The 20387-nt window shown below is 40.2% G+C and overlaps 1 protein-coding gene across 1 annotated transcript in view; it reads right to left on the bottom strand.

Moving 5' to 3' along the window:
* The window catches only part of LOC116497301 (amine oxidase [flavin-containing] B-like), a 50312-nt gene extending 30256 nt beyond the window's left edge, over positions 1-20056 (bottom strand). Inside the window, exons 1-3 of the mRNA XM_032200991.1 lie at positions 19946-20056; positions 2308-2402; positions 1200-1337 (exon numbers count right to left, since the gene is read on the bottom strand). Coding sequence (XP_032056882.1) covers positions 1200-1337; positions 2308-2402; positions 19946-19991 — 279 coding nt within the window. The 5' untranslated portion in view covers positions 19992-20056. The remainder of the gene's footprint in view (positions 1-1199; positions 1338-2307; positions 2403-19945) is intronic.
* Between the last annotated feature and the right edge of the window lie 331 nt (positions 20057-20387).

Here is a 20387-nt window from a genome sequence, read left to right as displayed (position 1 = left end):
TGGAAAACCCCATGCTAGGACAGCAAGGTTGTCCTAAGAGATGGTCATCCAAACTGGCCATGTCAGTTGTCTTCTATCATTAATTTTCCCTTCATGGCACAACTTCCTGCTGGAGGAGACTCTGAAGGCTAAATAGTGTGAACAAGCAGAAAAATTGTCTTTGAGGATGATACCAGAAGCACACTTAACAGAACAGTGAGGATGTACCCATCAGTTCTACCACACCAGGAGTAATTTTTGGTAGTCATCGTACCAAAGTGCTTTGAGAACATACTTCTTTTTTTTTTTTTTATACATATAAAAACTGAGAGGGAAAAGTTCTTGAAAACAGGTGGTAAAACACCTTTTCTCTATCACTGTCAGTTTAAATATGTCAACATTTTCCTTAACCTTTGATCAAATACCAACTACCATCTGACAAATATTTTGCCAGTCATTGCACAATGTCTTTTCATAAGGATATAATGAAACTCAATGTTAACTTCCTCAGAACTAACTTAGAAAGTATCTTTTCTATGGAAGTGCAACACTGCTCTGTAACAGAAAAGGAGGAAGAATCCACTTTTGGATAAAACATAGGATGAAGACTAAGAAAATGTAGGCTTTTTATCAGCCTTACTGTAGCTTCCTGTCCCAGACTGTTTGGATCTGCCCACACAAGAACACTGGATTGCCAGAGACATTCACTATTCCAATTGCAATGCCTTTTGCTACTCTGGACTTTAGTTTCCCCATCCACAAAACAGATTTATCCTGACATGTTTATTTCAGTCAGGATAATAGCTGCCCTTGATTTAGAAAGCCTACCCTCAGAAACTTTCAGCCTGATTCCAGATACTCTCATTTCCCAGACTTGTGAAAGGACCTTTCAGATACCTTGTGCATGTTATATGAAAGCTGGCATGTACACAACAGTCACAGTTGTACTGTTCAGAAACACTGAAGATTTTTGATAGCTTTTAACTAGTAGCTCAGACTTGAACCAAAACATCAGTTACCAGGATGCATATACATCCAGACGTGCATACATATAGTAATTTGTAGGAGTTCTTCCTTACCAGCACACTTATTTTTCTCCAAGAAACTCAGAAGATGCATACTGAAACTGGTATACTCCAATGTAGCACAGCTGGTAAATGATGAGAAAGGGGATCACTACAACTTGTCTGTCTACAGCAGCAGGCTTGAGAGCATCTTACCTTGACATGGTGTATCAGGTGCTCAACTTCATTCACTTTATATGTCTCTATTCCCAACTCCTTAGATAACCGCAGGAGACGATTCTGTGTTGGCCCCACATAGGCTCCTCCAAGGTCCACATATTTAACTTGCTTATTCTAGTTTATCACACACAACACACAAAAAAAAAAAAAAAAAAAAAGATTAGAAAAATAAGCCTTTTGCAAATACCAGACAAATTAAAAGAGCATTCCAGAAGAATTACTCAATGGAAACATTCCTAGAGCATTTTGGCAAAGATTCCTCTCCCCATGGAAAACTCCATTTTCTTGTTAAGGGTTCGGGAGTGGCAATTACCAAGAATCTCAGATATGGAGCTCATAACCAGCTGTTATAAGACTGTAATGTAAAATTGGGTTATTCAACAAAAATGAGAAGACCCTGGCAGGCAGACAAAGAAATAGTTAGAGAGGTTTGTGCAGTTCTTCCTTGGTCTCACCAGCGACTAGTTCAAACAGACTATACTGGGGAACAGCAAAGCTGAGGCTTTCTGGCAAGCAGAATGGGAAAGGGTCTCCTGAGTCCAGGTAGGGCACACGGTAAAGGAGTGAAGGAGACAGGTTGGTTCTAATCACCAGCTACCTCTGCCATGCCTTTAACCAACATTGCTCCCCACAGGGTGTGTTACAGTTCGGCTTGAGTATCTTCATGGCACAGTTGGCTTTAAAGGTGTCTTTTCATAAGGATTTCACCTGAATCTCTCCCTGGGAGAGGATTCTGAAACTTAGCTAATCATGTTCTTCTTCCCAGAGGAACAGAGTGATGAATCCAGAGCCTGCAGATCACATGGGAACAGTCTGTCCCATCACTCTGCTTCTCTTTTTCTACTCTTGCTTGTACAGTATCAGGAAATTTCCCACCTGCTAGTGCTCTGGCAATTTTCCCTTAAGTAGGACCACTAGCAGGGAAGTTAAATAAATGAATGAATAAAATTATATACACTATTCACATAGCATATTTATAATATACAGATATATATCATACGTGTGCATAATTTTTCATTATACATGTGTATAGTATACATTATGTGTGTATAAATAGAGCACAAATGGGTTTGGAGATAATTACCCTTACGGTGAAAGTTCTTCCCCCAACCCTGTCATTGGCTTCCAGCAGCACCACATTCAAGCCTGACTCAGTCAGCAGTTTGGCTGCCGAGAGACCTGAAAGAAAAGAAACAATTAAAAATTGGGCTAGGAACTGGTTTCATTCCTTATCCATTTTCTCCACACATTTTTCTTTCATCTTGTTATTCCTGATGCTGAGACACCAAATAAAGAAGCAAAGGAAATACATGAGGGAACATCTCATTTTAGTTTTGATGGCATAAATCCTTACAATTGCAGAGAAAATATCAGTCAGGCCCTCCAGAAACAGAGTCGAGACGCTATGGGAATGATGGGAACTACACAGGATGTATAACACGGAGGGAATGCAACTTGCCATCTCTCAGCTCCATAAGATCACATCTGTCTTCCACTTCATCACAAATAAACAGAGATTTGTATCAACCAAGGTTCTCATTTTGGTCACATGTAGATGACTTTCTGGTGGGACAGCAAGAGATGCATTCTGAAAGGTAGTGTGGTCCTCTTGCACTGGTAGGATACGTTGAATAAAGTTGAGCACAGACCAGGCTAGAAGCCACACTCACACAGCATAATTTATTTATCCCTTCTGGGTCTCTGCTTCGTCACCATCAGAAGGCGATTGGTTTCCTCTTGATGTCCTAGTACATGTAGTTTTTGAGGAGGTGGAGGTAAAAGTGGAGTCAAAGGAGATTGTTCTAAGCGTAAGGCAGCCACGGAAGAAACAGCAAAAGCACTGGCAGGAAAAACAGATGGGCAAAGCTAGCATGGCACGACTGAATGAAATGGCATGACGATGATACAGCCTTTATATAGCAACCCTAGATAGACTGAGTATTAATGAGAGCTACTAAAGGTGCTAGAGAACATCCTGGTGGTCAGACAGTGGCTTGGGACCAGGAGACCCAGGTCCTGTTCCCAGCACTTGCAGTGAACCAACCAAGCTAAGCTGGTTAAATCACTTAAGCTCTTCGCTTCCCCACCTGTAAAGAAAGACAATGTTGTACACCTATCTTTTTAAAGGACTTTCGCATTTTCTGGGGAAAAAAAATAAATAAAGGCAGTAGATGTTTCCATTAAAAGATTATTTTATCCTGCTTTTATTTCCAGCTTCATGAACTTATTTATCTTAGGTTTTCACAGAAGTCCTAGTGAGTAGAGAAAATCAATAATGGCACTGCTATCAAGGTCTTTCCATACTTCCTTATTGAGGAAATTATATTATAAAAACATCTGGCTGAATCAGTAGTCTTGACGACCCTCACAAATATTTGAGGATGCCAAGGAAGAACAACATACAGTTAAAATAGTCATGGTGTGCAAACATGGGAAAGATCTCCTATCAACTTTTGAGAAGAGATTGGTTCTAGAAGGAAAAATAGACAACAAAACTCCTAAATAATATTGCTTACTATGCAAAGAAAGAAGTAAAAATGTTGCTTTTTAGAAAAGACAAATATTTGATCAGCCAGGACAAGACCAATAGTATTTATTAATAATTTACAGAATGAATACGTAGTTTGAAGGCTGCTATCAGGAAAGGCTTCTGCTGGCTTATCACGCTAACTGATATTGACTAATCAATTAATAATAGTCAGTGACCAACACTGATTAAGCAGAATAAGATTTGACTTTCTTTATGAAAATCTAATGAATAAACATATCAGTACAGCTGGGAACAGAGCAAGATTATTCCCAGGAGCTGAACAGAGAAGCATGTGAAAGGAGAGTTGGCTAGACTCAAGTGGATGTTTGCACAGGTAACTGCTGCCAAAGGCAGGGGACACAGCCACCCTCCAGCTCCTTTCCCACAGCACTAACAGAAATGCCAAACACATAACACCGGGGATAAAGGGAGAAGAAGTGAAGGCAGGGGCTCCGGAGGTCCCGATGGCACTACAAAGAACCAGATCAGACCTTGCAGCATGTGTAGGACAAGACTGGATAAGGCAAGACTGCTCTTGCAAATACATTTCAGCACAGTATCAATAGCTAGGTATCTTGCTGTTTTTCATATCTCATACATTTGTCATCCTGGTATTGCCAAGGTACAGCCACATTGCCCCTTCACTCTTTCTCATGGAGCTGGACCATAGACCCCCAAAGGGGCTGTTGGGTGTTTCTGCAGTAACAGCGAGAGGGCTGGGTGCTGCAGAGAGAGAGCTCTCAGCCACAGCGATACAAGGACAGATAAGGTGGCAGAAGAGAAAAAAAAAAAAAAAAGCTTATTAAAATGGAGATGAATACTGGTGGACAAGCATCAGGCACGTGGCTGGGGCTCACTCCTCAGAAATTAAGAATTGCTGTGGGAAACTCCTTACAAACTACAATCTCTTTTCTGGCCAAGAGCCAGAGGCTGGGCGAGAGGCTTCTCTCTGCTCAATACTCCAGTAACCATAAAGCATGCACCGAGCCTGTCAGGAAGTCTGGAAAAATCTGTCACACAACTGTCCTGTAGGTAAGGTCTCATCCTGAGAAGTTTAACCCTGCACATCTTTCAGATGTTTCAGTGCTGTCCCCGGCTCACCTGTCACTCTCCATCACTAGCAAGAGGAAGATTAAATTTATTTATATACTTTATATTGTCCACATTGCTAAAAAGGGATGAAACCAACCACATCTGAATGCTAAGCTTATCCAAAAATGTGACTAGTGCTGTTGTTACTCCCATTTCTTATACAATGTTTTGCCACACAGTGACACCATGCTCTCCTCCCCGGGAACATTTCTACCAAACCTGATCTGAATTGCAATGTAAGCCTGGACCACTTCTGCCACTTGGCTGAGGACAGGAATTTGGTCCAGCATCTATGGCAGGACAGCTCACAGAAGTGCAACATAACCTCATATACAGAATACGTATATGGTATGTGGTTATGGTATATGGTTAAGCAGCCCCAGCTGCAGCTCCACTCAGAGAAGCAACATGCAGGCAATTAATGCAGACAATGAAGAAGCAAAGATGCACGGTCCTATTTGAAGCCTCAGACTATGTTAAAGCAGGGAAGCCTTCGTCAGCTACCATGGCAATCCGGTATCTAAATGCTCCCACTGGAGATACTGGTAAGCGATTGCCTTCCAGAGGATGTTATAACGTAAGTTCAAGCCATGAAAATTGTTTCTCCATCACGCAGCACTTAGCATTCATGCAGATCTTACCCAGATGTAATAATCGCTAGGATTATTTCATCTCCACTTCCAACTTCTTTCTTTCCCCTCTGGTATCTCTGTGCCTACTCAGCACCCTAACTGCACCGTTGGATTAGACGGCTTCATTACCACCTCACTTCCTAACCTTCACACCTTCCTTACAGTAAGAGAGCAATTAATTTGTATTTGGTCTTTTAAATGGTAATCTTGAATTTCTGTACTAGGGCAGAATCCATACTTAGATTTGGACTGACAAGTGTGACAAGAGTCACATTTTTCCTCTGGACCTCACGAATTATGGACTGCAATGAAGTCCTAGAGTCAAACAGATCTATTTAAAAGCATTTCTAAGCACATGTTTAAAAAATGGATCCGAATCTTGTATCACTGCTGTGATTCTGCTTGGAATCAGCAAATTTACTGAAATACCTTTTAAACCTTAGCATTTCCACAAAATAAAATAAAATAAAATAAAATAAAACAAATTGAAAATAAAAGGACAATGTCAGAAGTTGCATCTCTGATACTTCTCCAAATTACATTTGCTTTTTCCTCCATTATTTTTTTTCATAAGATGAAAAATCATCCTATGAGAGATCATATTATCTCTCTTCTAGGAACAAAGCATCTATCTTCTCTCATATACATAATCGTAAAAATCACCCAGAAATTCTTAATTTTTATTCCGGGTGTGGAGACATTAAAAAAAAAAAGTCTCTAAACCAATGGCATTCACTTAATACTTTCCAACATGACTGTCAGAAAGTTGTTTATTTTTATAACCTTAAAAATTTCTCTCTCCAACTAAAACTATAGGTTGAGAATGAAGAACAGCTGCCATCATATTTGTACTGTACTTGTTTGGAAAATTTGTAACGCTGATTTTGCATAGTCACCTACACAACTCACACCTGGATTTCCCTGAATTCATAAATATCGCTGACATTCCTTTCTCTTTATTTACTTATTTATTTTGGCATCAAAGGTATGTTTACACACTACTGGCCAGGGGAGTTTTAAAATTTGTAACACATACCAGACATTTGCCACTGCATACAAGCCTTATCTGTACAGGTAAGCTAGAAATTTTCACTGCCTCCAGAAAAGGCAAGGAGCTGATTTTTACCTTTGTTGAGCCCCCACAACTTGGATATACATAGTGAACAAGCTCTACACTAGCTCAGCTCGTTGTTGACAGTGTACCTACTCCTTGACAATGGGTGTTTTAACATGGGCCAAATTCTAATTTTTCCACTGTGTTTTTGCAGGTGTGCCCGCACTGCAAGTCATCCTCCAGTCCAAAGCTGAAGATATGTTTCTTTAAGTCCTCTTCTTCATGAGACCAACAGATAACAAAAAAATAAAAAATAAAAAAATACCATAACTGATTATATATAAACTAGTAAAAGTTGAGTTCAGGGTTGCTACGGTCAATGAACTCAAGTATTTCTTAACAGAGACATTCAAAAATATTAGTCAGACCACCTTGGTCCATGGACATTCAAAATCTGCTACATTAGAAACCTCGAAATTTGCACTTGTCTTATTGATTTGAAGTCTTATTTTGAGCAGAGACACAGAAATTTTATTTTCCTAATGAAAGCAATGAGTTTCAGATCATCATGAAAACTGAAGTAGGAGCAATAGGACAGCAGGAAACAGCCTCTAGTTGCACGAGGGGTGGTTTTACTTGGATATTAGGAAGAATTTTCTTCTCAGAAAGAGTGAAAGTAGTGAGTAGACATTGGAATGGGCTGCCCAGAAAAGTGCTGGAGTTGCCATCCGTGGGGGTATTTAAGTGTACAGGGTGTTTAGGGACATGGTTTCATGGTGGGCTTGGGACTGTTAGGTTCATGGTCATACTTGATGATCTTAAGGGTCCCTTCCAATCTAAATGATTCTATGATTCTAGCTGAAATGTTAACAAAAACAAACAAACAAACAAACAAAACATCAAATCTGTCAAAACCTCCACAAAGTTACAAAGGTAGCAACAGTGCTGTGGGATGAAATGGGAAACAACTGCTCTGCTTCTAGATGTCTTCACACAGTAACCCTTATCTACCTGGTCTGGTGTTGTATTTCTCAGGAATACATACAAAATGCACATAGCAAATAAATGAGTTTGACCAAAATGGTGCTCTGTGTCCAGTAAAACAAAACACACCTGACTATCAAAATACACCACAGAAGACATTTCAAGGAGAACTCCTTTGTTGGTGGTTAGCATAATTGCCATGTTTGACTACTGGCAATAGGAAGAAATAAAGAAGAATATGCCCTAAGTGGTTAGGGTAAATCCTGGGGGAAGAAGAGAAACACTCCTTCAACCAGAAAATCTCCTGTGTTAAGTTCCTAGCATCTAAAAATTAGATCAGTTAATGGAAAAATTCTGTTTGCTGCTGCTTAGACCTAATTACTCTAAAATTCAAATTAAAAAAAGCCTCCTTGCTTATCCTTAGGGTTCTCTGACCTCCTTTTAAGAGTTGTCCCCAATTCATCCTGTATTTTCAGTGCCATTAGCAGGACACAGTTTGCATGTCACTGCGATACTGAAGTAAAAGAAGGGATGGAGACTACAACCGGAGGAGAGACGTGTTCTTATCTGCATCCAAGCAGCCATTTTGCACCAGTGGCTTTTCTCCTTGAAACCTTCTATGGCTTCTTTATTGCATTAGTGTGTCAGAAACTGCAATTTAATAGCATTGTTTTTGTTTGTGTTGACCACTCTAATGAGCACAATCTGATTACTGCTCCGCTGCTGAGAGATTGAACCTGGCACTGGTCACCTTTAACTCCGTCACTCATCATTAGTCAGCTAAAATATTTTAATTGAAATAATGGCTTCAGACAATGTAATGCCTGTAAGGCAGTATAGGTAAAGACTGTAAGGGAAAAAAAAAAAAACTTTGGTCCGGGTCTCAGTGAGATAAGGTGATACAGGCGTTTTTTGCAGCTTTCCTCGCCTCACAGAAAGGTCAAGGGATTTTTGCTTTTGTGAAAAATACTTTCCCTTTATAAATTCAAGGGACATGCTCAGAATCCTAATGGGAGGTCTACAGAGACAGCTAAGAGCACAATGCTTGAAACTCAGTTCACATCGGACCGACAAAGTGCTTTCAGAAACAGTGAGAATGCACAAGAGTGAGCTTTCCTTCTTCATTGCAACCTTAATCCTTAGTGCAGACAAGGTCTGCAGTATCCAGATCCCTCTAGGAGTTCTTGATGGTAATCCTTCTGAAAAGCAAAGGGCAACAAGGATAATGAGGTACCGCAACCCAACAGTACCTTTTATTAACTTAGTTTTTCTCTTCGATCACGTATGCCTTCAGGGTGAAGGTACCCTTTTCACCTCTCCAATTTGGGCTATATCTACAAAGGTATTTTAGATATTTTACTCAATCTCATGGAAGAAAGAGACAAAATCATAGTTCAGAACCTCAGCACAAGGTAGAGCTGGGTCTCTGTAAATTGTCAACTTGGTTATTCTCAATACCTTACCTCCGTGCACTGAACAGCACAGTGAAAGGTATCAAAGCAACTCTTCTGCTGCAAGTAGTTGTAGTGTGGGGAGAGATACTCTCTCTTCCTAAGCTTTATCACTGTGTAGTAATGCTTGATAGCATTAACATGAATACCATTCACCTACAACACTGAAGATCTTAAAGCAACAGTTTCTGAAATCCCAACGAGCAAAAAAAAAAAAAAAAAAAAAAAAAGACATTATCCATCTGCCTATCTGTTTAAAACGTACATTTACTTAAAATATTTGTACACAGGACATAACATTTCTGACTAGGATACAGAACTCCATGAATAAATATAATTTACTTTTGTTAGCATTTCATTGTCGAGCTGAGGCTATGAGATTTTCCATTTGAGAGCTGGCTCTGTAACCTGTCAATGAGGTCAGAATGAGCATCCCATTGAGTTAATGCGACTTTACGTGAGCATCAATTCTAGTCCCAGCCCTCAGCTTTCTGTGATCTTTTCCTTCTGGCAGTGCTTCTAGATGATTCATATCCATAGTGCAGGGAGCTGTGTTTATTAAGTAGAGTTCTTTAACATTAAAATCATTCTATACAAACTTGTTCCAGGCATCACACCTTGGAAGTGATACAGAGCCCAGCCAGTGATGAGTGAGACAAGCCAAGTGGTAGCCCCTTGAGCTCAAACACTGCCATATGAGGACAGTTCATGGCATTTGTGTGGAAACCCAGTGCCTTTGGTGCACTTCTGCCTCAGCTCAAACACTGAAACCGTATCTGTCCTGCCCTTGACCAGGAATTCTCTTAAGCTCCTGTTATATTTTTACACTCAAAGTTTTCAGTGAAATTTTAGTTTGACAAAACTGGGCACTCCAGCATTTCAAAGGATGAATATTTCTAGGATGAATAATCATATACTCAGTATTTTGTTCATATTATGGGCTATAAATATAAATATTCTGCATGTCCTTTGTTACGGCCCCAAGATATGCTGAAGAGCTCATGTCAATTGCATTATTATTATTATTATATTACTATTACTATTATTATTATCTGTAGTGCAGTATTATCTCACAATTTCAACGCCAGGACCTCCTTCAGCTTAAATCATCCCTTATCCTGCTACTTTACAACTTAGGTTGCTTCTGAACACAACAGGCAGAGGAAAGAAGCAAAGCAGACGCAGATAACTGAAAGACAAGGTAGTACTACATCAAACATATCCTAGCATTAGAACAAACAAAGCTTAGCACAATGACCGGGGCATAACTCAGTCCCTTCCTGGCTGAGGCACTACAAAGATAGCTTACTAAAAGTACCCTTTTAGGTATTACTGTTACAAAAAGATATAAAAGCAAATAAAATACCAGCCAAATTTACTCTGGAGAAGACGTCTTCCTTCCATACACAGGAAAATGGAGAAAAAAAAAGACTAACCTAAGTTTGGAAAATTCTGCAAAATTATGAGCAGCTGCCTCAAAAGAGAAATGCTTTTTTGTTAAATCTTGCATGTTCTCAAGCAAAGAATTCTTCTCTATTTTTTTTTCAGTCTCCTAAGGAAAAATATAAATGCTCAAAACACTTGATCAAATAGATTTGAATTTAGATGTTAAAAAAAAAAAATAAGAAAGAAAAAAACAGACTACCACTCTCATATATTGACATTAAGGAGTAGCACATAATTTCTCACAGCTCTCAGTAGCTGGTTACTCACAGGCATCCATTTAGAGAAGGTCAAGTCACAGGGCAGATAGCAAAGCTAAGCAACTACATCCTCATTCTGTGGCTGTTCATTTTACTTTATCTTTTGCTTGATCTTCAGTGAACTTCTGTCACTCAGTTGCACCTAATAATTATGGATTTATGTTTCCAGAGCATGTCCCAGTGTCAGTGTCACTTTGAAATATTCACTGTGCCATGCCCCAGAAACTCTATAGAAGCTTGTATCATCTACTTATACATAACACGTGTACAAGAAGGTACACACATGGACACACAGCCTAGATAATACTAGCCTTTACAGTTTACAAGGATTAGTGAACATTTTATCTATTTAAACAACAGAAAAATGAAGAAGAAACCCACTATTGACCAGCATCCTTGTATAAACACCATGCATGCCTGCCAGCTCTTTGCTGATATTCCAAGAGATCACTTCATTTTTTGAGGGCCAGCTCAGGATGAACTATTCCCAGGCTGAAGTAAATGACCAATTGGGCTGAGATACCAAGGGCTAAGAACACAGATGTCATCCAGAGAAGCACAAAAGACAAAAACTGAGTAAGATTTCCAAGTGACTGTCTTCCCTCCATCTCTAACTGCAGGCAAGAGAAAGCACAAGAGCTAAGCAACTTATTCTACATCTATGCTATGACATAAAAAAATACTATCATCAGATTTGAACCATTCTGATAGAACATGTGGGGGGTGGGGGGGAAAGGTGAAGGAAGTACAGAGGTACAAAGAAGCACCCAGATAATAAAATAAAATACTTTACAACTCTTTCCTCTCCTCACCTGTGCTCATTATTTAGCATAAGTTACTGATTTAGCCTCTGGGCAATCTAGCTTCATAAATATTAATTCATATTGGAACAAAAGAGGTGACTTGCTCCAGTATTCAATGTGTTCAAACACAGATCTATCACTAGAGCAAACACTGCAAGTTTACACGCACACTACCCAGGTCATCAGGATGTATAGTATGAACTGGCTGTTTAATCAGCTGTTCCTGTGTGCAGTCAACCAAGAAGACTACATTTGATGTTCTAGCTTGATGGTATAATTCATATATAAAAACTAGCTGGCTGAGCAGCAGGAGGTTACAAAGGATTTTTGTTTGGTTGAGGTTTTTTTTTGCTTCTCACTCTCAGCTGAGTATATTGGTAGAAAATGTGATGAACAGTACAGACATAAACAAATAGATAGGGAGGCTTCAAATGGATTAAAACTTCATGAAACTCTTTAACCTCTCGAAGTATGAGATGTCAAACAATGGTCACCATCATAAACTAATCATTGTAACTGCAAGGTGCCAGAGGCCCTAATGAACCAAGGCCAGACTCTTCCATCTGCTGCTGAGCACATAGAGTAAGCACAGCAAAGGTAAGGCAGTAAGGGCAAAGCTACATACTCACCTTGCTCAGATATAAATCATTATACAAGATAACAGCATAACTTTAGCATTGAAATTATACATTGAAATTATTATTATTATTATTATTTTTTTTTAAGACATATCTGAGGCACACTCAGATGGAAATTAACCAAGCCACTAGCTTTCACCCAGAGACTTTTCAGTTCACCAACAGTGCTGCCTGTTCACCAGGCCAGTACAACTTCACAGATGACGTATATGCTTTGGCTTAGGTCTGTGTTTCATCTCATCCTTACATAGTAAGCTTTCCGAAGCAGGGACCATTCTGTCTCACACTGAGACTAGGTGTTACACCGTGCATTCCTTATTCTTAGCTATGGCACCAATAAACAGTAAAAAATAAAAATAAAGAATTAATCAACCATTTCACTAATGCAATCTCTGTAGTATAACATCATTATAAAAGCCGGTGTTAAAAATCGGCAGATCTAAGATGTATGTAGCCATATATAACATGACCAAAAGTAGCTTCAACTCCCTAGACTGGACTGCCTTTTCTTCCAGGGATGGTCTATACTCTGTGTTCCCTCATCCCATCCCCTGCCCTTCCTTCTTCTGTGCAAACAGACACAAATGCCCTGAGAAAACTCTGAGGCCCATCATGTCTTTAAGCAGTTCCCCTGCTCTCCACCCAGAGCTGCAAGGCAACTTCTCTGTGGCTTGACAGGCGCTTTCCAGCATTAACTTTTTTGCTAGGCCACCCAGAACTCAGGATCTCCACAAATGAGACACAGAAAACTGACAGCACAGAAGCTGGGCAACGTACAAGTGCATGGATGGGTTATTTAAAATAATGCAAGACACTAATGATTCATATAACAAGGTACTATAGTGTGCTCCTACTGACCATTGAAATCAGCAAAATATGTCTTTAAACAAGGATCATACGTTACAAAATTATAAACCTTAGACCCATCAGTCTGTATATAAACCAGTCAATTGGATGAATGATCACATTTTGAAAAACCATCTCATAAGGCTGCAAGAACCTTAATATCTGACATAAGTTTCCAAGGATGAAATAGGTTATCGGCCCAGGAGGAAAATCACGTTAAGTTCGAAGATGGCTATATAAAAATTAAATGATTGAAACTGTAATGAAATGAATGCAATTTCCTCATGAAATTAAAGCCCAATTGAATGATGACTGATTTCAGAAATCGTATAACTGAGTGCTTTGTAAGTACATCAAGATACGTTCTCTGTAAAGGGAAACTAAAGAAAGGTTTTCAATGCACAATGGCTTCGCTTAGCAAACTTCTATAACCAACGTAAAATTTACACTGTATTACTCTGTGAAGTATCTGCTGCAGAAGGGAGACAAAACACAAAGGCAAGCTCCTCCTGGAGAAGGGCAGTGACACATTATTGCTTTTTATCTTTAATTAACACAACTATTTCACTACAGCTGTCAATTGTGCTACAGAGAAGCAAAATGGAGTGGTGGGAAGCATGCCAGAATCACACAGATTGTTTACATACACAATAGTAACTTCTGAAGAAGAAAAGCCTTCCTGATTGACTAAATTATGCATAAGACCTAATTCATTGTCATTAGCTACTGTGTGAGATATGCAAATATAGAGCAAACTCTCTGCTGGTTTATGATACTACAAGCGGTGCTATAAGCTTACCTCTGGGACTACCGGGGCTGTCTGTGCAAGCCTACATTGCTCAGGCTTTCTGTCTACTAAAGCAGTAAAATGAGCCTATCTGGCTTTTTGCCACAGTTTTCCACCTTTTGGTAAGACAACCAGCACCCACCTGCTATCCATAAATCCTTGCACACTCCCAAACAAATGTCAGACATCCTGAGCACACCAAGAATGGAGCCAGAGCAGCGAGCTCCTTGTCACAACCTCTGGGACTGCGGGCACCAGAGTTTGACCTGGACTTCTATCTCTGCGGTGAGTAACATCTTCCATTTGCTGGAGACAGACCCTACAGTCACTCACTGCTTGGGGGTAAGCAGGCTGAATTATGTGTCTTTAAAATTACTCCTGTCCTTGATGAAGGCAAGAAGTAAAACTGACAAATCAGAATTCATAAATATGCAGAACTTGATCTTTTGGCAATTTCTTGATGTTACAAGATGAAAGAAGGAAGAAGGGGAGGAGAGAAAAAAGTAGGCAAGGAGAAGACACTAAGGATGGAAACGGGATGCACGTGCACATCTGTGGTTAGGATGGCAAATTAAATTACTTTTGACTGCACCTTCATTGAAGAAGAGCACTAAACTGAACAGTTTTCTCTCTCCTTGTTACTACACTTGAACTGCAAAAATTAAAGTATTCCAAGAAAGCAAGTTTGCAGTGTTTATGCTAGTAAATAATATGGGACAACAGGAGAAGATTTGCAGAGCAAAACAGTTGTATCCTGAATACCTGGTGTCATATCCATGAAAGGTGCTTTATTTCAGACTAGACTTCATAGACTACAGGCTGAACATCCCATTAGGGCTTGGAGTTCAAATGGTGAGCTCCTAGAGCATGTGGTCTTATGCAAAAAGGAATCCAATGTGCATGCTTGGAGCTTTCTCTGTGATACATGCCATAGAGCAGTAAGTAGGGTCAATCAGGAAATCTGCTCAAGGCACACAACTGAGCTGGACCCATACATTAATGTATATGAATATCTACTACCACCTCTGGTGTGGTTAGGTGGTAGTCCAGTGCTAAACTAGACTCAGACAAGTCTACTGAACTAAAAGCACCACTGCAGGTGTTTGCCTAAGTAAACAATGCACTGAACTTTCTTACAAAGGACTTTCAGCCTCTCTGTCTAACCTTGTTTGTCAAAAACATCTAATTCAGCAGTACAGATAAGAAAACCCTGTGAACTTTGCAGTTTGTAACACTGACATCAACTGCTATGCGCAAACTTGGGTTCTCCAGCAGTTCTTCACATACTAGTTACTCAGGAATCGCTTACACAAAGTTTTGTTATCCCGATTTACCTTTATTGCTCCTTTCAAGGTGGTTTTCACATTTTGTTGAGTAAACACAACAAACTTTCCCTAATACCACCCTTTCATAACAGTTAAATAAGTTAATGGAAAAGCTTTTCTTAATGATGTACAGCTTTGAGCCTTAGGAGATGAGGTTGTTCCTGCAGACAGAACAGAAAGCTTCTTATCAAATCAACTTTCAAACCTATTAGGAGGTATCTATCGGCCAGTGACTTACAACTACTGCCCCTGCTTCCTAGGCTACCAAACTATCTCAAAACATTACACAGCTGCCTTCTGTACTTTTGCTGTGTATTGCCAAGGACTGTGTGATAAATCTAAGTCAAGTGGTAAGCTCCAGCTAATTGCCTCATGTTCTTCTGCAGTAGCCAAGAACATAGTTGAAACCAAAAGGAAGAACTCCTGGTAGCAGAGACAGGCAACTGAAAATATCAACAAAGACCTTCACAGTGCCAGCTGATAGAGAAACATCCCAGATTCTCTTTGCCTGATGCATCCCAGAGACAGCAGCATCCCTCTGAGAGGGACTTGGAGATGGTCACAGTCCTCCCACATGCATCATCCCACCCAATGCATCATCTACGCTACTTCATCCATGCCTGTGTTTATTTTGTTTTGTTTTAAATAGGTGTTTAGTATAGGACCACTATATTAGGTATGTTCTCCAAAAATAGTGCTTTGTTTGGCAAACTGTATCTTTCCAAAGGATGACTACTATGACAGCATAAATTTCTTCCAGGGAGCAAAAAGAAAACATCAATTAAGTAGTGCAGGCTATGAATCTCATTGATACTTTTCTTGCAACATCTCAGTTTTGTTTCAAATAAGAATTTTGCCCTTGGCTTCAGTCTCTTTTAAAACAGATTGAACATCTTCAGATAATAGCCCCCAAAACACTTGACCTGTTTTATTTAAGTAAATTGAAATTGTCTCACAGATGAAGTGAGAGATACAGTAATTACAGTGTATTAAGCCTTCATGCAAATGAAGAGCAAGACTTACGAAGAGCACAGAGCAAACTGTATCTCAGTAACACAATGATAGGTATGTAAATGTTTTATAAACCTAACATTTAAACAGAAATATTTTACGTTACAGTAGGTTTTGGTTCTAAACTTACAAGAACACATCAGGCTTCTTGAGAACAGGAAAACACTATGCATACAAATGCTATTCACCAGAATAACTCAAAAAAGATTTCACTTTTGAGGAAAAATAAATTAACCTCACTTTGATTGCAAAATCTACACACTGGTAATTTACAAGAAGCATTTTCTTAAGTATGACTGGAGCAACACTAGGTTAAAATCTGTTAAGTTCTTTTGAAATAAACAAAGGAAAGAGGTCTCCATGGCAAAAGCAGGGACGGGAAGGCAGTTTTGAAAACATGTGGAGGAAGTTTTTAAATGAAATATCTGAACAGATTCCAAAATTTGATTTAAGAAAATTTCTGTCACCAGTGTCTGATTAATTAAGAAGATAAGCAAGTTTGATAACACAACCCCATACTTTTCTCAATCATTTCCATCCTCGTGCTTCAGGAGTCCTTCACAATAATAATGGTAAAAATAAAATAAAAAATAAAAATTAAAAAAGATGCTTCTGAACAAACAGAAGATTTTTTTTTTTTTTTCACCATGCAGGTTTCAACTCTCTGAGGAACTAACTACTTTTTACATTTCCAAACTAAATATTCCTTAGTACCTATCATATTGCATACAGTTTGTGGGATATGTTTTTTTTTGTATATATATGCATTTTTTAAGTTGAGAAGTTTTCTTATAAAATATTACTTTTTAATTCAGGCCATTCACAAAAGATGTCAAAGCCTTCCGAAGACATTTTACCAATAAAACGGGACCTCCTTTGATGCAGCCCAGCATATGGTTGGCTTTCTGGGTTGCAAGTGCACACTGCTAGCTCATGTCCAATTTTTCATGCGCCACTACTTGCAAGTGCTTCTGTGCAGAGCTGCTCTCCATCCGTTGATCACTGAGCCTGTATTCATGCTTGGGACTGCCCTGACCCAGATGCAGGTCCTTGCACTTGGCCTCGTTGAAGTCCATGAGGTTCACGTGGTCCCACCTCTCAAGCCTGTCCAGGTCCCTCTGGGTGCTCTGGATGGTCTGGGTGGTCCCTTACTTCGATCGTATCAACTGCACCACTCAGGTTAGTGTTGTCCTCAAGCTTGCTGAGGGTGCACCCAATCCCACCATCTATGTTGTTAGGTTTTTCACAGCCATGTTTTTCCTCCCCTACATAGGAAATATAGGAAATATATTTCCTCCCTAATATATTAGATGATACTACCTAAATCTGAGTAAAAGATGGGCAGAACTGCTGCCAAAGAGGGTGAGAGCAGTGCAAATGGAGTTTGTATTACCCTAAAATAGTAAACAAATAGAAAACAGAAAACTGAATGGTGTGTCTGTGGCATGTTTATTCACATCTTCACATCAGCACAGCAACTTCTTGTTTCTTCTGTGATTAACTTCTGTGCTCATGGCAGTAACAGCTAGCTCAAGAACACTTACTCTGAAGGTCAAGGGAGCAGTCCGCTGTTTTACATCAGTGCACCTACTGATGCCTCCCTCACCTAAAGGCACTAACAGCAAAGTCTCAGTTGGCTGCTCCTGAGTCAGCTTAGAAACAGCGACTTTCCAAAGGAATGCACAAATCAAATCTGGAGCAATAACAAACCTGGTCTCCAAAGAGTGACCCATTTCAAAAATCATATGCTTCATTTTCCAGTCAACAGGAGAAAGATCTCAGCAGCAGTCTAGCATGTCTGCAGGAGTTTTCAATAAGAGCAACGAGATGGAAAACCATATTTTTATCACCTGGCTGCCAGACCAATGATTTTTACAAAGAAACTTGTGGACAGAAGACAGAGGTGAATCAGGAGTGTTTTATAAAAGGTGAAGGAAAGCCACTGAAGGCAGTTACTGATTTTTATGTGTATCTATTTTTCCAGCCTCTGTGTGGGGGCAGAAGAAAAGTTGCTACACCATGAGAGCAAAGTGCTTTGGAAAAGATTTTGTTTAGAAGAAAGTGAATAGAAATTTGGTTCCTCACAACACCCTGCCACTTGCTTTTAGCTGCAGGTAGAGAAGAGCAAAGCACACAACTGAACACGACACAGTACTGCTGCTCTGTTCTGCTCCAAGAGTGTTTTCAGAAAAACATACGGAGGCAGCGCAGGCCTGCCATGAAAATATTCCCATGGCAACAATGAAAAACGAGTTATTAAAATCTGTTACACTAACTCTTTGACTCCAACTCATTAAAGAGAAGGAACCTGTAGCATTGCATCTGTACAAAAACATGCCACTGAAGATGTTTTCATTTAGAAGACATGAATAGATAGTTCCCAGTGGTTAATTTTCTGTAATGCTGTCATTGTCAAACAAGTTAAAAATTAGCCATAATGCTGTGCTTACAGTCATGTTTCACAAAACAGCATAAGTTAATTTTTGCTAACCACATGAACAAACTTTAAACATTCAATAATTATTCAGCAGTTTCTTATCTGGGAACCATCCTTAGAAAATGATGCTAATGAGTTTAAAGGACCAAACTGTCTATGGAAATAATCAGTGCCTTGCCAGCTTGTGGGTAAGGCCTGGGGAACTAACACAGCATTATTCACTACATAATCCCATGCTGCACACCTTAATATAATGGTTGCATAGAAATTCTGTATAGGAATAAGTAGTGGAAAAATTAAAAGCCACAATTAAAGAAAAAGTATGAATTAAATCGTATGTTTGGTGACACATTTTGAGTAATTTGTTTGCAGGTTGGCAAGAGATGCTGTTTGGATCCATGGACAGCTGCACATTTGCTACGCACTAATGAGATTAACGTTTCATTAGCACCAGGTCTATCATATTGCACACCTCCCAACAGACACAGGCCAAAAAGCAGCTGTTTGATATGGCGAAGGCACAGAAGAAAGAAACAATTGCACATAACACGATCTATTTGGGCACGTGCATCTGTGAATAAAATGCACGAGAGTTTCTTTGTGAGCACGCACAGGTCTTCCAGCAGGATTAGGCTAAAAGCAGTAGATTGCCACCCGGTGCAACACGGCTTCCAGGCCTGCTGTTGCTTTCTGCAGGGCCGTTCACAGTCTTAAATCCATCATACCTGTGCTGGGGGAGGAACTTGAAACTTGCAAAATGATCCAGCTCTTTTTTGGCATTTTCCCTTTATGGGAAAATGCTCTAAACAGAAAAGACCCCAGGATTTTAAACTAGTGATTTGTGACTGAGGTGCTCTGCATAATGCTCCTGGGCATAGTGTAGAAGCACCTATCCCTTGTTTGCCCCGAACTTCCAGGGGAAGGAATTGGGGGGGATTTGGGGGATGCTGGGGCTGGACAGTGGAAGAACCGGAAGAATAAAATAAAATAAGATAAGGTATGATAAAATAAGATAAGATAGGATAAAATAGGCTAAGATATGATAAAAAAAAAATAAAAATGAAATGAAATGAAATGAAATGAATAAAATAAAATAAAATAAAATAAAATAAAATAAAATAAAATAAAATAAATAACATAAAATAACATAAAATAACATAAAATAACATAAAATAACATAAAATAACATAAAATAACATAAAATAAAATAAAACCTGTACAATGTGACATTCAGCCTGGATGACGGTGACTTTACAGGTAAATCAAGCCACCAGCGCAGCCCCTCTCCCCCACCGGCACCGGGCAGCGCCCAGCTCCCGGGGCGGCGGAGTCCCGGCGCCGCCATCCCCACCGCAGCCCACCGAGCGGCCGCCGGGGCTCATCTCATCCCCCCAGGGTGGCTACCGGGACCCCGGCCCTCCGGACCCACCTGAGATGCCGCCCCCGACCACCACCACGTCGCATTTCTCTGCCATGGCGCTGCCCCCCCGGCCCGGCCGCTCCTCTCCCGCCCTGTGGCGGCGGCGGTGTCTCCCGGCCGGCTGTGGTGGGCGGGCAGCACCGCCCCGCCCCGCACCGCACCGCCCCGGGTGAGGGGTGGATACAGCTCTCCCTCGCCTATCTCCCGCAGGGTGAGGGGAGAGAAGCCCCTGGTGTAGCAGAGCGCAGCCCCAAGGTTGTAGTCACCGTGGGCTTGCTGGTTCTCCTAAGGCTATGTTGGGGTCTGGGTCCTCGGCATCTGCTCAACGCACCAGGGCCACCAGCGGGAACCTGCGGCAGCCAACACTGGAGTTGTCGCCTCTGGAGGACCTGTAGGATCAAGTGACTGCGCTCCCCAGTCAGGGCTTTCCTTGAAAGCTCGTCAAAATAAA

The sequence above is a fragment of the Aythya fuligula genome, chromosome 1, assembly GCF_009819795.1.
Source record: "Aythya fuligula isolate bAytFul2 chromosome 1, bAytFul2.pri, whole genome shotgun sequence".
Taxonomy (NCBI): domain Eukaryota; kingdom Metazoa; phylum Chordata; class Aves; order Anseriformes; family Anatidae; genus Aythya; species Aythya fuligula.
The sequence above is the reverse complement of the archived record's forward strand: the minus strand, read 5'-3'. Positions and strand labels throughout refer to the sequence as shown.